The sequence below is a fragment of the Cervus canadensis genome, chromosome 4, assembly GCF_019320065.1.
Source record: "Cervus canadensis isolate Bull #8, Minnesota chromosome 4, ASM1932006v1, whole genome shotgun sequence".
Taxonomy (NCBI): Eukaryota; Metazoa; Chordata; class Mammalia; order Artiodactyla; family Cervidae; genus Cervus; species Cervus canadensis.
In genome coordinates this window covers 90,749,334-90,763,667 of record NC_057389.1, presented here as the reverse complement: position 1 = coordinate 90,763,667, position 14,334 = coordinate 90,749,334, and the positions used below count along the sequence as shown (strand labels likewise).

Genomic DNA, 14,334 nt, shown 5'->3' with positions numbered 1-14,334 from the left:
AATAGGGAAGCATGATATGTTCTAGAAGCCATGCAAGGGGCAGGGGGAGAGAGATGGGACACCTGTGTCTCCCTCAGCGAAAGGCTCAGACCAGGACTTCCCTGGTGGTCCAATGGTTAAAAGTCTACCTGCCAATGCAGGGGACATGGGTTCAGTCCCTGGTCTGGGAAGATCCCACATGCTGTGGGGTAACTAAGCCCACGTGCCACAACTACTAAAGCCCTCGCTATAAGGCCCTCGAGCCACAACTGCTGAGCTTGGGTCTTGCAACTACTGAGGCCCATGTGCCCTAGAGCCTGTTGCCCACAAAAGAAGCTACTACAATGAGAACCCTAAGCACCGCAACAAAGAGAAACCCTCACTCACTGCAACTACAGAAAGCCTACATGTGGCAACAAAGACTCAGTACAACCAAAAATAATAATAAATAAAAAAAATTTTTTAAAATAATGCACTGGGAAGAATTCCGAGGGGACTATGGCTCAGAAGGAAAGAGCCCTGTGCCTGAACAGAAATGTCTGCCCCAGGCTCAGGATGAGTGGTGGGGAGTGGTGTGTCATATATGTTGGCTTACAGATCATTGGTACCATCCTCCCCTGCAACCCCATTTTACAGATGAGAAAACTGAGGCCCAGATGCAGAATTTGGGGCCCAACTCTTCAGGCCTCACAGCTCAGCTCTAACACCTTGTCCCTCCTTTCCCACAGGCTCTGAGCCCAAGCCATGTGTCCAGCCCTTTGACTCTAGAGCTGCAGATCTACCCACCAAGAGCAGTGGTGGACCCTGGAGGCCTGAGGACCCAGACTTCTCCACCATGGAGGATGAGCAGGCAGGTGTCTGACAGCCGAGATGGGCAGGAGTTGATGACTCCAGGGGAGCAAGTACACTTTGTGTGCAATATTTCAGGGGATTATTAAAACATAGCAGAGTAGTTCTTATGCCTTTCCACAGGTGAGGAAATGAATCCTTTATGGAACAAGAAGAGGAAGCATGGGATGAGTAGAGTGGAGGGATGATGGATGGAAGGAGGGAAGGAAGGAAGGACTGACAGAAGACATGGATGATGGATGGATGGATGGAAGGACATTTTGACAGAAGAGATGGATGGATGGATAGAAGAAAGAATCGAGGGAAGAAAGGAAGAGAGGGAGGAGGGAAGGGTAGCTAAATGGGTGCATGGGTGGGTAGATGGATCAGTGAAGAAGGAAGGAAAAGCTCCCAAGAGGAGCTCTGAGCTAGAACATCCCTGCAGAGTAGTCCCAAATTAGGCTGAGATGACCAAGCCATTGCACCCCCACACCAATAAGTCATGGCCTGTGGACTGCCCAGGAGGGGATGTGACTTCCTGGGAGGAGGCTGACAGCTGACAGCCATCTGCTGATAGCCACCCACCCCTCAGCATCTGGGGCAACACAACCTCACCGAAGGGGGAATCTGGGTGGCATTTTGGACCACCCACCACAGTAAGGAAGGAGGCTTCGTTATAGTCAAACCATATACAGGGAATTCTGCATATCTGCCAGTGTTATAAAATTTTATTTATTTATTTATCATTGCAGTGCTGAATTTTCATTGCTGCATGTGGGCTTTCGCTAGTTGTGGTGATTGCGGGCTGCGCTCTAGTTGTGGTGCACAGATTGCTCATTGCTTCCCTGTTGCAGAACACGAGCCCTAGAGTGTTCTGGCTGCAGTAGCTGTGGCTCACAGCCTTAGTTTCCCCACAGCAGGTGGAATCTTCCCTGGACCAGGAATGGAAGTTCTGTGTCCCCTGCACTGGCAGGCACACTGTTAACCAGCGGACCACCAGGGCAGTCCACCGCTTGTTTTGTAGAAGAGCACACGGGGGTCCAAGCAGGGAAGGAATTTGCCTCGGTGTCGGGAAGAATCTAGAGTAAATGAAGAGAGAACTGAGACTCAGGCTTAGCCCTGGATCCTTCCAGGGCTCTGGATATCTTGGAATAGGGACCGTGGGCAGCAGGCAGTTGGGCAGGATGGTGATGGAGAGAGCATGCATCTGGGGAAGCAGGGAGCCCTGGGTGAGCTCGGTGAGCACCTACCGGCTCCAAAGAAGCCCTGCCACCCACATCCACGTCCTCATCTAGTTGGCCACCAGAGCTGGAGGCAGCAGATGGCCATGTCCCTGCCCCTTCTGCCCAAAAGCCCTGTGAGCATCACACCTGTACAGCTCTCAGTTCTCTCCACGTCTGTCCCGGCCTTTCCACTGCCCTGGTGGAGGCCACCGTAGTTGCTCACCCAGGTGATCTGCACAGGCGTCTTCGCTGCGTCAAGCCCCTCTGGGCTCTGCATCTGGCGTCATCTTTCTGAAGGGGAATCACTGCCTCCTCTCCCCCAGCCTCCCTACCACTGCTGTTGGGAACTTAGAGATTAAATCTTTCCTTGGGCTCCCAGGCCTGCTGACCGCCCCCACCCCAACACACACACACACACACACACACACCCCTCCAGCCAAAAGGAAATCTTGCCAATTTGAGGGAAGGCATCCTGAACTCTGAAGCCTGCAGGCTTCTGAACATCCTGTTCTCTTAATGCCTGGAATGCCCTCACCCAGAGCCTCCACCTAGCGAACTCCTACTCATTGCTCAGGGCGTCCCTCACTGTCACTTCCTCCAGGAAGCCATCCCTGATTTATTCCTCCCTTCCTTTCTTTTTTTACATTTAGTGGGACTTCGCATTGAAATATACATGCATCTTAATGAAAAGTATGTATATACATATACATATATATGTGTGTGTATATATATATACAGGTAAGATATAGATTATTTTAAAATATATGCAATTAGCTATATATATTGACCTATATATAGAAATCACTTACATGTCACATAGACACTACTTTATGTGATTGGAAATACAGTTTGGGGGTTTAATTTTGGTTATGGAAGCTGCCTAAAGATGGTCTAACCTGTCCTAGTTGAGTTATCCTTAGTAGATTTTGCACACCAGTGATTACCCCAGGGGTTTGTCCATTTTAAAAGAGGGATTTTCTGTATGATCTGGCTTAGAATAAATCTAATTTTTCAAACTTAAAAAAAAATTAAGTTTTAAAAAATATTAACAAAAAAGGGATTTCCTAAGTAGAACTCCAGTCCAGGATTCTTGTCCCTCCAGAGTCAACTGTCCCCTCCTGTTCTTTCTAGCCTACTTTCTACTTTCTAGAACATTCACTCATACTTGATTGTCTTACAGGGCTTAATCATCAGTCTACTCCAATTAGCTCCATCTGGCAGGGCCCCAGAGGAAGATCCTTGATTTCTGAAGTATTAAAAACAACCACCATAATATGGGCTTGGCCAAAAAGTTTGCTCAGGTTTTTCCACAAGATGTTATAGAAAAACCCAAATGAACTTTTTGGCCAACCCCATAACTGCTTCCACTGACCAAGGGCTTGCTTACAAGATGTAAACATCGTCTCATTTCACCTGCCCAGCAATCCTACAAGAAGGCAACATAGGGCTTCCCTGGGTGGCTCAGTGGTGAAGAATCCGCCCGCCAATGCAGGAGACAAGGATTTGATCCTTGGTCCGGGAGGATCCCACAGGCTGCGAAGCAACTAGGCCTGTGTGCTGCAAGTACTGAGCCTGTGCTCTAGAGCCCACAAGCCGCAACTACTGAAGTCCCAGTGCCCTAGAGCCTGTGCTCCGCAGCAAGAGAAGCCACTGCAGTGAGAGGCCTAAGCACTGCAACTAAAGAAAAGCCCACACAGCAGTGAAGACCCAGCATAGCCAAAAATAACTAAATAAGCAAATAAAAATATATTCAAAAAGAAGGCAACATAACACCCATTTTAGAGATGACAAGACTGAGGCCCAGAGAGGGTTAGAAATTTGCCTGAGGTCACACTGAGCGAACGAAAGCCACATCAAGGATGCAAACCCTGACGAAGGCCCTTCTACCCTTCCAGCCGTCAGAAAACCCTCTGTCCCTGTTTTGCTCTTTTGTTTGAAGCTCATTCCCTGTTTTACATGATGAAACAGAACCAGAGACACGAAGTTGCTCTGGTGTGCTATTTTTTTCCTAAAGTACAAAGAGATAAATAGCCATTTACATTTTTAAAAAAACGTTGATCTGTGTACTATTTAAATCTGCACACAGCTAGCCATTTTTATAGAGTGGAAATTCCTGGGGCATCTCGCCTCTGGGTCTGCGGGGGTGGGGAGGCACCCATCCCCCAAGGTTCCCCAGGGTCCAGGGAGCAGGAGTCTGTTGATGGCATGCTCTCTGGGGTGTCAGGGCCAGCATACCTATGTTTGGGCAGATGCCCAGGGAGGCTCCTAGTGGGCTGGCTCCCGTTTCTCACCCAGGAAATGTTGGAGGAAAGATACAAGTTCCCCAGCAAAGGACGAAGCCCCCTCCCTCCCCCTCCCTCACTGTACCTGCCACAGCCATCCACCCTCCCCTTCCATCCAAAGCCCTGGCCGGGTTCCCACTTCTGCCTCCTGTGAGGGAGGCCAGATGCAGGAGACAGAGGAGGGGGGACCCAGTCCAGGCCAAGAGGCTGTCTTGATGTGTTTATATTTACAGGAGGATGAAAACCAGAGATGCGAGGAAACTTTAGGGGCTGTGGCAGAGGAAGACGGGAGTTGGTAGAGGTTGTCCAGACACCCGGGATGGGATGGGATGGGATGGGAGTGACCTCAGAAAGGCGGCTGGGGAAGTCAGAGGAGAATCAGGGGAACCCAGACCAGCCGGGGCCAGAGAGGTGGGTTTTTTGGACAGAGACTGAAGGAGAGGGATCCTGGTATATGAAAGACACAGGGAGGAAGCGGGAGACAGAGAAGGAGCAGCCAGGCAGGTGGCGGGAACCAGAGCAATGGGTGCAGGAACTTCCCTGGAGTTCCAGTGGTTGAGATGCCATGCTTCCACTGCAGGGGGCATGGGTTCAATCCCTGGTCAGGGAACTAAGATCCCACATGCCACACAGAGCAGCCAAAAAAAAGAAAACAGATTAGTGGGTGCAAAGGAGAAATTCAAGAGGGGAGACCATGGAAAATATGGCCAGGGCTCCAAAAGCCAGTCAGAGAATTGTTGTATGATCTAGCAACCCCTCTTCTACAGATCTACCCAAAAGAGGTAAAAATGGAGACTCAGACGTTTGTACACCTGTATTCATAGCAGTAAAACCCACAAGAGCTAAAAGGTGGAAGCCACTCAATTGTCTATCAAAGACCAAATAGATAAACAAAATGCAGTCTTGTTTATGTCCATACAGTGTGGTCCATCCATACAATGAAATGTTATGCTTCCTCAAAAAGAAAGGAAACTGTGACCTGTGCTAGAACATGGATGAACTTGAAAACATTAAGCTAAGTGAAATAAACTAGACACAAGAGGACAAACACTGTACGATTTCACTTATACAAGGTGCCTAGAATAGGCAGGTGGCCAAAGCCTTATGCAGACAGCCAACTCATCAGGAAAAATCCTGATGCTGGGAAAGATTGAGGGCAGGAAGAGAAGGGGACGACAGAGGATGAGATGATTGGATGGCATCATTGACTCAAAGGACATGAGTTTGAGCAAACTCAGGGAGCTAGTGAAGGACAGGAAAGCCTGGCATGCTGCAGTCCATGGAGTCACAGAGAGTCAGACACAACTTAGCAACTGCACAACAACAAAGAATAGGCAAATTCAATGAGACACAGTGGAGTGGAGGTGACTAGAAGCTGGAGGAGGTAAGAACAAGCATTTACTGTTTACTGGGTACAAGCCCTCCTTAGGGGGAGATGAAAAAAAGTTCTGGAGATGGAGAGTGATGATGATTGCATATTCAGTAATTGTACTTAACGCCACAGAGTTGTACACAGAATTGTTACAGTGGTGAATTCTATGTTATATTTTTGTTGCTGTTGTTCAGTCACTAGATTGTGTCTGACTCTGCGACCCCGTGGACTGTAGCCCTCCAGGCTTCCCTGACCATGGGATTTCCCAGACAAGAATACTGGAGTGGGTTGCCATTTCTTCATCCAGGGGATCTTCCTGACCCAGAGATCAAACCCCAGTCTCCTGCATTGGCAGGCAGATTCTTTACCACTGAGCTGCCAGGGAAGCCCCATATATATTTTACTATAAGGCATCAAAACTGTAGAGTTCCAAGTGGGGAAGGTCAGAGAAAAAGCCAGACCCCATAGAGCTCTTCCAACCTCATTCAAGACAGGTATGGACACTGCCACCTGTCTTCCACCAGCCAAGATCCTCAGCCAACCAAATGCCCAGCTCTTGGCTGGCAAGTATTTTCCTCCTTCTTTTTTAAAAATTTTGTTTATTTTTTTATTGCTTGTTTTGGGCTATGCTGATTCTTCATGGCTGCACGCGGGCTTTCTCTAGCTGCAGCAAGCAGGGGCTACTCACTAGTCGCGTGCGCGGGCTTCTCGTTACGGTGGCTTCTCTTGTTGCAGAGTGTGGGCTCTGGAGTGCGTGGGCTCAGTAGGGGTGACACTCAGGCTTAGGTGGCCCACACCATGTGGGGTCTTCCCAGACCAGGAATTGAACCCGTGTCCCCTGCATTGGCAGGTGGATTCTTATCCCATGGACCACCAGGGAAGTCCAGGTATTTTCCACTTTCAGTTAGCTACTTCTGAAAATTCCCCTCACCAAGCGTTCATTAGGGACCTCCCTGTTCCCCCTTTCCTAGTAAAGACTGGCCATGCCCGGCCAAACGGCCCACAGATAAATAGGCTTGCAAAATTGAGCAACTAAAATTACAGGATGCCCAGTTAGAATTGAATGCCAAATATTGCAATGTTTGTAATCTATTTACACTAGAAAAAAAAATAGTCATTTATCTGAAGTTTGAATTTCACTAGACGTCCAGTATTTTGTCTGGCAATTCTATCTTGGGAGCCTCTTGTAGAAACCATCAAGGGTGGCAGGTCTGCTCAGTGGGACCTTTAGGCCACCAATCACAACAGTCCATCAGGGACTGCATGAGCTCACATAAATGCCTAAGGCCACATCTCAGGGTTAGTTTTGCCTGGAGCATGGGGGGCGGACCACCCACCTACCCACCAAACCCTGTCTGAGGACAGCATTAACAATGGCCTAGAAAGGAATAGTCCTTATCCTGCAACCCCATGGACTGTATCAGTTCAGTTAAGTTCAGACACTCAGTCGTGTCCGACTCTTTGTGACCCTATGGACTGCAGCACGCCAGGCTTCCCTGTCCATCACCAACTCCCAGAGTGCTCAAACTCACGTCCATCAAGTCGGTGAAGCCATCCAACCATCTCATCCTCTGTTGTCCCCTTCTCCTCCTGCCCTCAATCTTTCCCAGCATCAGGGTCTTTTCCAATGAGTCAGTTCTTTGTATCAGGTGGCCAAAGTATTGGAGTGCAGCACTTGTACAAATTGCGTTCACACACATGATCTCATAAGAGGCTTAAAGCAAGCTGGGTGAGCCGGCAGACAGGACAGAGGACAGAGGACAGAAGTTACGTGGCCTGTTTCATAAGATGATCAGACAGAAACTCAGCAATGGAGGTGGAGTCGGGGCCGGTAGCCCTGATTTCCAGCCCCTTTGTGGAGGACTAAGGCCTTGAAGGCCTGCACTGAGGGGACCACCCCCATTCTATCCCACCTGCCAAGAGCTAGGCCCAGAGCCCAGGTTGGACAAGTGGGAGATGGCAGGGAGTGTCTGGATGTGGGGGTCTTCACTGCCTGTGGGTCTGGGCCTTTTCCCCATCTGTCTCCAGGAGGATGGAATCCCAGGGCTGCTCGGCGGTAGCGAGAGTTCAGAGGACCTCAGCCTGGACTTGGGGGCCCTTCAGGGCAGTGAGTATCTCCAGGACCTGGGCCTCGAAGTCCTTTCACACAGCCAGCCTGGGGGGGCCAGGGGCAGTGGCCCCCCTAGCGAAGAAGCCAGAGGAGAAACGCCCTTCTCCAGCTCTGCGGGGTCCCAGGGCCTCGCTCGGAGACGCAGCTGGGAGAGGTCGAGGAGCTGCTCCGAGAGCAGGCAGAGGTCAGCCCCCCACCGCGCCGCCGCCTTCCTGGACACACCTTCCAGGACGGCCACATGCTGCTCCTCTCCCCCGCCACCACCTCTGGGTCACCCAGCTCAAGGGCCACCAGAGGTGTCTGTGCTATCAGAGGCAGCCCCAGAGACCCCCTCCGGAAGTGCACACATGCGTGTGGGCACACGCATCCGTGTGCACGGGTGAGCATGCACATGCTGAAGGAGCGTGTGCCAGCCCAATCTGGAGGCTGTGTGAAACCAGCAGGCACGCTTGGACCCAGATGTGCACACCTGCCCTCGCACACTGGGGGTACATGCCCACACTCAACACACAGGCATGCACCCTCCCCTGCTCAAACCCAGAGATGCCTAAATGTGTCCCTCGCATTCGCGAGCACAGAACCACAGATGCGCTTCAGCTCGAAACACAATGGGTGCTTGGCACCACCCACACTGTCCAGTGGCAGCCCAAAACAGTGGAGTGCTTTAGTTGTGGGGCCCCCCCACCCCCTTTTCTCCCTCCATCCTTCACATGCCTTGTGCTCAGCCACTTCAGTTGTGTCTGGCTCTTTTGCAACCCCACAGACTATAGACCACCAGGCTCCTCTGTCCATGGGATTCTCCAGGCAAGAATGTTGGAGTGGGTTGCCATGTCCTCCTCCAGGGGATCTTCCCGACCCAGGGATTGAACCCTAGTCTTTTATGTCTCTTGCATTAGTAGGCAGATCCTTTCCCATTGCGCCACCTGGGAAGCCCGCACCCTTCACAGTTCTCCCCAGATATTAATCTAGTCTGTGTAAAAACGCAGTGGACCTGTGATGCAAATGGAACTTCAGCATCACATCCTCTAGCCGGGTTCCCCATCCACCCCCCTGGTACTGGGAGATCTGGACCACTCCCTGTGCCCTGCCCCCATCATAGGACCACCCAAGGGTTCCCCCAGGCCCCTGTGCCTCGAATGCTGGAGCTGGGGAGACAGCCCAGTGGAAGAGACCTGACTCCCTCTTGTTCTCCACCAGGCTCAGCATCGAATCCTCAGCCATGAACGAGGGGCCCTGTCTGCCTCGGACCCTGGCCAGCCTCGCTCTGAACCTGCCAGGAGAGGGCCTGCAGGCCTGGACCCAAGGGTGTCTGCCTGGGGGTGGAACCGCCGCAGAGCAACCAAGCAAGGTTGGTGCAACCCCCAACCACCCCGATTAATAACACAACTATGCGCCCAGGAACTGGCTCTGTGGTACCCAGGGGTGCCTTACACATAGCTGGGGGGACTGACCCATCATGGCAGGCGTCACCCATGACAGAGGAGTCACTGGGTCCTAAGACTCCAGCCCAAGCCTGAAGGTCCTTTGCTGGCCTGAGATCCTTGGCTGTAAGTGCCATGCCCTGGGCTAGGGAGCTCAGGCTTGTCTCTGAATCTTTGCAGCTGGGTGGAAGCCCTGTCTGTGACTGAACTTTGCAATGGAGAAGAGCTCGTCTCAGGCCTGGGATTTTAGCCCAAAGCTGGAGAATGCACACCTGGAAACTGAGGCTTCTGCCTGGGGCATCTCTGCCCCTGATCATGACTTGGCGGGGGGGGGAGTTTCTGGCCATGGCTGGAATTTGTGGCTCAGAATTCCAGAACTCCAGCCCACAGCTGGGGGGTGGTCCTTGGCTGGTATGGTCCTTGGCTCCAGCCCTCAGCTGCTATGGAGACCCATCCCTGCTTCCATACCCCAAGGCTGAGGGTAGCCCCTGTCTGCAGCTGGAGGCTGGGGACCCTCGACCCAGGGAAACTGCCTGCAACCCAGGGTGCCTCCGGGCTTAGCGAGATGCTTATTCCCTGCAGGAATGTGACAGCCCCGAAAAAAGAGTGAGGTCACGGTCTGTTCCCGTGTCCTTCGATGAGATCAGCTCCCTGGAAATCTTTCCAGCTTTGGAAGTGCCGCCTCCAGCTGTTCAAGGTAGCCCAGCCTGGGGATTTCCTTCATTCAAACAAGTGGGGAAGGGGGCTTCTGCTGGAGGAGGCTTAGGGTCCCCCTGGCAGGAATTGGGCAGAATGCTGGGGGCGGGGTGACATGGCTCCTCCATCATCTGCCCTTCCCCCTCACCCTCCCAGGGGACTCTCAACCCAAGGTGGGCACAATATTGTAATGACCATCAGGACTCTCTTGCTCCTCTGATTCTGTCTCTTTCTTTATCTCCTTCTTTTTCTCTGACTCTCTATCTGAAGAGCTTGTATCCCTCTGGTATCAGAAAGACCTACAGGCCAAACCAGAAGCTACCACTTTCTTTTTCTTTCTTTTTTTTTAATTTTTATTTATTCATTTATTTTTTGGCTGCACTGGGTCTTCATTGCTGTGTGCAGGATTTCTCTAGTTGCAGCAAGCAGGGGCTACCCTTCAGTGTGGTGCATGGCCTTCTCATTGCAGTGGCTTCTCCTGTTGTGGAGCACAGGCTCTAGGGTGCACAGGCTTTAGTAGTTCTGGCACGTGGCTTAAGGGTTCTAGAACACAGGCTCAGTAGATGTGGCACACGAGGCATTCTGAGGCATGTGGAATCTTCCTGGACCAGGGGTCGAACCCATGTCCCCTGCATTGGCAGGCAGATTCTGAACCGCTGTACCACCAGGGAAGTCCAGGAAGTTACCACTTTCTAGCAAGTCTCTGAACCTCCTCCACTTTCTCACTAAGAAAGACAATCAGAGTATCTCCTCAGCGTCACTCTGAGATTAAAGTTCACTGACCTAATATGTATAAACCGTTTTGCCCTTTGTAAACTCATGACACACCCGGGACGCTTCTGTCCCTGGCTCTCTGTCCTCTTTACAACTCTCCCCCACCCTGAGAATTGGCAAGCCCCATCTGGACTGGCTCCAGTTCTGCAGGGGTGCATTCAGGGGTTGTATGCCAGGCTGGTCCTGCCCCAGGGCACTTTTCACACCTATATCTCCTGGGGTGGGGACTGCTTCCAGGCCTGGACCCTCCGGTGCTGGAGTGCATGGAAAAGGATCATGTGGAGCCGAATCATGTGTGAGTGTCTGCCCCTTAGGTGGGGGAGGGACCCCCTAGGACAGCCAAGGGGGTCAAGGTTTGGGGAAGAGGAATGCAGGGATGTAGCATCATTGGCCATAAAAGTGAGCAGGGCCAGCCACAGTCCCCCTCTAATAACCTCAGTCTCCTCTCCCACACCGACTTTCTCCCAGGCACCTCAGAAGGTTCTTGACAGCATCAGGAGAGGGTTTGGGGCTCCCAGGTAGAGGTCGCATGAGGACCAGGGCCGGGTCAGGCATTCACAGCTAGTTTGGGGGAACATCTGTCATTGGGGGCAACTGTGGACTGTTTTTATCCGACCCCCTGCTCAGGTTGATTGTCCAGCAGGTGCTTGAAGAACTCCGTCAGTACCATGGGTAAGTGGATAGGGGGCTAGGTGTGGGAGAACAGGTGTGTGAGACAGATGTAGAAGACAGGTGGAGGGGGACAGGGGTGGACAGGGATGGGGGATGCAAGCAGGGAACGGATATGGGAAGACAGGTGTGGGGACAGGTGGAAGAGTGGACGGGTAGAGGGGACATGTGTGAAGACGGGGAGAAATGGGAGGAAAACGATGACTGGAGAGGTGGGAGGAGGCACAGGTGTGGGAAGGACAGGACACAGAAGCAAGCTGCCACCAACCATGCCATACCCACAAATGGGAACAGGTGGCACTTTCCCAAAATGCTGCTATCTGTCGGAAAAATCTTCCGGACATGTTGATTTTGTTTGACCAAGACCTGTTGCTACCCTCTGCTGAAAAACCCATCACAATGACCATGTATCCAAGCCCACATGTGGAGGGATGACAGGATCCCTGGTCATGGGCTGCACGCCTGTCCACGGAGCCCCAGAAGAGAGGGACAGATGAGGGGGCCCTAGGGGTCAGGGGGAAGGGCTGCCAACCCTGGTGTCTCTCCCCTCTGACCCTGCAGGGCCCGGCAGAGGGCTCGCTTGTCGGTCTGCCCCGGAGGAGCAGCTTCGAACCTCACCTGGTTTGAGTTCCTGTCTGAGTGAGTACCCCGAGCTGTGGGCGAGGCCGGCAATGAAGTGAGAGGGCAGGGGCCTGAGATGGGCTGAGGGGTCGGGGTCCCCATCCTCTTACTGGAATCACCAGAACAACAGTGAGGGTGGCAGGGGGCTCCTCGTAGTCCCTGGGAGGGCAGGGGAAGACTTCTCGGAGAAGGTGACAGCTTGAGCTGGGTTCCAGTGGAAAAGTAGGGGTTCGCCAGTATGCTGACATGAGATGGGGAAAAGAATTAGGGGCCTTCCACAGGAATGGTGCGGGATGGGGCTGGGAGGAGGGGAGGGGAGTCAGCAAAGGCCAGATTGCCCCTGGGAAGCAGAAGTCTACAGCCCTGTGGTGACCACTGATGGTGAGCACCATCAAGGGTGCAGACCAGAGGCATGGAATCTCCCTCCAGGGACTCGATTCTGCAGGGGTTGGGTTTCTTACATATAATGACTAAATACGTATTTATTAAATGAGAGTGTTCTGGTCATCCAGGAGAGGTAAGATCTAGGGCTGGAGTGTTGGGGGGGAAGAGGGCAGGGGGATTTGAGAGACATCCCATGGGAAGAATGGACAGGGTTTCAGGCTGATAAGATAGGAAGCGGGTGTGAACCAGAGGGAGGAGGCAGAGATGGACAAGGTCCATCAAGGCACCTCAAGCTTGAGACCATGTCACTTTCCCCTAGCCAAACCCTGTCCCCAAGTCCGCTGGAACTTTGCAAACCTCCATAAATGTTTTGTGTGTGTGTGTGTGTGTGCTGTCACTCAATTGGGTCTGACTCTTTGAGACCCTGTAGACTGTAGCCTGTAGGACAGGCTGTAGACTGTAGGACAGGCTCCTCTGTCCATGGGATTTTCCAGGCAAGAACACTAGAGTGGGTTGCTATTCCCTTCCCCAGGGGATCTCTCTGATCCAGGGATCAAATCCGGGTCTCCTCCTTGGCAGGCGGATTCTTTACCACTGAGCCACCTGGGAAGCCCTACACACACATATGAAAGTGAAAGTGTTAGTCGCTCAGTCGTGTTCGACTCCTTGTGATCCCATGGACTGTAGCCCACCAGGCTCCTCTGTCCATGGAATTCTCTAGGCAAGGATACTGGAGTGGGTTGCCATGGCCTTCTCCAGATCTTCCTGACCCAGGGATCAAACCCGGGTCTCCCAAATTGCAGCAGATTCTTTTACCATCTGAGCCACCAGCGAAACTCTCTCTATATATATATGGAGAGAGATATCTATATCTATCTCTCTATATACATATATATACACACATCTATATATATATATATGTATATATATACACATACAAACCATAGTATATACATATAGTGTGTGTATATATATAGTATATACATATGGTATATACATACTATGTATGTGTATATATACAATTGCACTCGGTGCTTGCTGCTGCCCAGGCTCTCCTCTCGTCGTGGTGCTCGGGCTTCTCACTGCAGTGGCTTCTCTTGTTGCGGAGCGTGGGCTCTAGCTTTGGTCACTGTGGCCCCAGGCCCTATAGCACAGGTTCAGTCGCTGTGGCACACTAGCTTCGTCGCCCCACAGCATGTGGGATCTTGCCGCACCAGGAATTGAACCGGTGTCTCTTGCATTGGCAAGCAGATTCTTATTCATTATGCCACCAGGGAAGCCTGGTGAATGTGTCTTGAGTGAATAAGTGAGTGGGAGGAGAGAGAAAGAGTTCAGGACCACAGTGAGGGTGGGACAGGATAGAGGGGCCACAGGTAGACAGATTCTAGATGGATCCCAGGAGTGATCTGCAGAACTGGCCAGAAGGGCCTTGTGGGTCTGCTGTAACCCTCCTCACCAAACTCTCCCCCTCTTAGGAGCGAGGACAGCATGGGGAAGACGGAGAGAAGTGACAGGGGCACCCGGGTGAAACGCAGCCTGAGCTCCCTGCGCAATCGAGTCACCAGGCAGAAGGAGAAGGTCAGAGGGCTGGGCCAGGGGTTGGGGGGACCCTCTCTGCCTTCTCCAGCTTGCCAGGGTGTCCCCGGCCCCAGAGCCCTGTGATTCCAGGTGGGAATGGACACACAGGGCATTCTAAGGTCCACCTCTGTCCCCAACAGGGGAAGACCCCAGTGCATCAGAAGGACAAAGGTCAGGATGCGCGAGAGAGGAAAGAATGTATCAACGGGCACCAGCTGGCTCGAGGAACCTTCTCTGGCCACTCCAGCTGCCCTCTGTGTGGCAAACCTTTTCTGAGTTCTGGTGAGTCCAGTGGCCCAGCCTGTCGCCCTGGATGGCAGCCACTTTCTCTGCCTCACTTCCCCTAAATTGCTCCCATGTCTTCCTTCCATCTTTGCGTCCTCTTTCCAGCTGAAGC

The 14,334-nt window shown here is 52.2% G+C and overlaps 1 protein-coding gene across 3 annotated transcripts in view; it reads left to right on the top strand.

The window, feature by feature from the left end:
- The window catches only part of ARHGEF18 (Rho/Rac guanine nucleotide exchange factor 18), a 92,621-nt gene that overhangs the window by 16,791 nt on the left and 61,496 nt on the right, over positions 1–14,334 (top strand). For all 3 annotated transcript variants that reach the window (XM_043466506.1, XM_043466507.1, XM_043466505.1), the window contains 9 exons: positions 708–829; positions 7,713–7,978; positions 8,992–9,142; positions 9,798–9,912; positions 10,923–10,980; positions 11,313–11,357; positions 11,916–11,993; positions 13,835–13,937; positions 14,078–14,219. In XM_043466506.1, coding sequence (XP_043322441.1) covers positions 815–829; positions 7,713–7,978; positions 8,992–9,142; positions 9,798–9,912; positions 10,923–10,980; positions 11,313–11,357; positions 11,916–11,993; positions 13,835–13,937; positions 14,078–14,219 — 973 coding nt within the window. In that variant the 5' untranslated portion in view covers positions 708–814. The remainder of the gene's footprint in view (positions 1–707; positions 830–7,712; positions 7,979–8,991; positions 9,143–9,797; positions 9,913–10,922; positions 10,981–11,312; positions 11,358–11,915; positions 11,994–13,834; positions 13,938–14,077; positions 14,220–14,334) is intronic.